The following is a 1,303-nucleotide window of genomic DNA, read 5'->3' on the forward strand; positions in this document are numbered from 1 at the left end:
AATGAAATAATAAAAGCGGGTTTATTGGCAAACAGCTGGTGCTGTTAAAACACGACTGTAGAAAATAAAGCAAGAACGAGAATAAGAATCAGGGTTAATCTGGCGACTCACGTTCTCATATAAAGCTTCGACGGTCTCCAGATCCACCACAGAATGATCCACCGTCAGAACAGCTGCAACATACAGAAAACACACGCCAGGATTCTCAGTTCACATCACATCACGTGTTTTCTGTTTGTCTCCAGTTTGTATTTTCTCCCAGAAAACACACATTTACACCTCTTTCGCTTAGCCACTGACCACCTAGTCTTACTCTTCAGATTCGAATTAGACCAGTCCTGAGTTAAATAAGAAACTTAGAGACTAGTCTAAGCAGTTTATGCAAGCAGCAGATCTCTTAGGGTCTCTGGTTATATTAATGTATTGTTATATTTATGCTACTAAGATTAAAGGTAGATTTATTTGAATTTATTTATCGATCAAAAATATTTTTGAGAAAACAAAACATATACGCATATTTGATAAATTGCTCCTTTCAAATCAAAAGTGTCTTTTGTCTTTAATTTGAAGACTTAAATATTTCTTAACCCTCCGAGGGTCTCTTCAGTCACTTTTGACCGAAAAATTTAGAAATATTAAAAATCACAGAATGATGACTTTTGTGGCATTAGCTTTGTGAACACACACACAAAAAATCATGGACATGATTGGGATGTTAAAGAGACGTATATAACCTAAATGCTGTCTCTTACTGAAAGATGTAGTAGAAAGATTTATTTATTTTTAAAATCCACATCGTTTTATAGATATTTTGGACTTTGGGGGGGGGGGCGCCATTATTTCGATGACGTCGAATGGTTGCACTCGGTGAGATACTGGCGAAAGATAAAAAAGTAACACTTGCGGTCAAAAATGAGTGTGCAAAAAAAAAAAGCTCATAAATATAGCATAGTATCATAAAATCCCCTCAAAATTGTAAATTGATTTTCCTGAAAAAAAATTAAAATCAGGTCGGTTGCTAGGGTGTTCGGGGTTGTTGCTAAGGTGTTGCTATGTGGTTGCTAAGGTACCTAGGTCGGTTGCTAGGGTGTTGCTATGCGGTTGCTAGGGCACTTGGGGCGGTTGCTATGGTGTTGCTAGGGTGTTTGGGGTGGTTGCTAGGATGTTACTATGTGGTTTCTAGGCTAAGTGGTTGCTAGGGTGTTGCTATGTTGTTGCTAGGTTGGTTTGACTAATTGCTAGAGTGTTGCTATAAAGTTAGACAGACAGACGATAGATAGATATTATCAGATAATAGATAGAT

At 37.4% G+C, this 1,303-nt stretch overlaps 1 protein-coding gene across 1 annotated transcript in view; it reads right to left on the reverse strand.

The window, feature by feature from the left end:
* Positions 1-204, reverse strand: part of LOC107578279 (formin-like) — a gene marked incomplete at both ends in the record, with an annotated part of 4,506 nt that extends 4,302 nt beyond the window's left edge. The window contains one exon of the mRNA XM_016264248.1: positions 112-204. Coding sequence (XP_016119734.1) covers positions 112-204 — 93 coding nt within the window. The remainder of the gene's footprint in view (positions 1-111) is intronic.
* Between the last annotated feature and the right edge of the window lie 1,099 nt (positions 205-1,303).

The sequence above is a fragment of the Sinocyclocheilus grahami genome, unplaced genomic scaffold (assembly GCF_001515645.1).
Source record: "Sinocyclocheilus grahami isolate Dianchi unplaced genomic scaffold, SAMN03320097.WGS_v1.1 scaffold9528.1, whole genome shotgun sequence".
Taxonomy (NCBI): domain Eukaryota; kingdom Metazoa; phylum Chordata; class Actinopteri; order Cypriniformes; family Cyprinidae; genus Sinocyclocheilus; species Sinocyclocheilus grahami.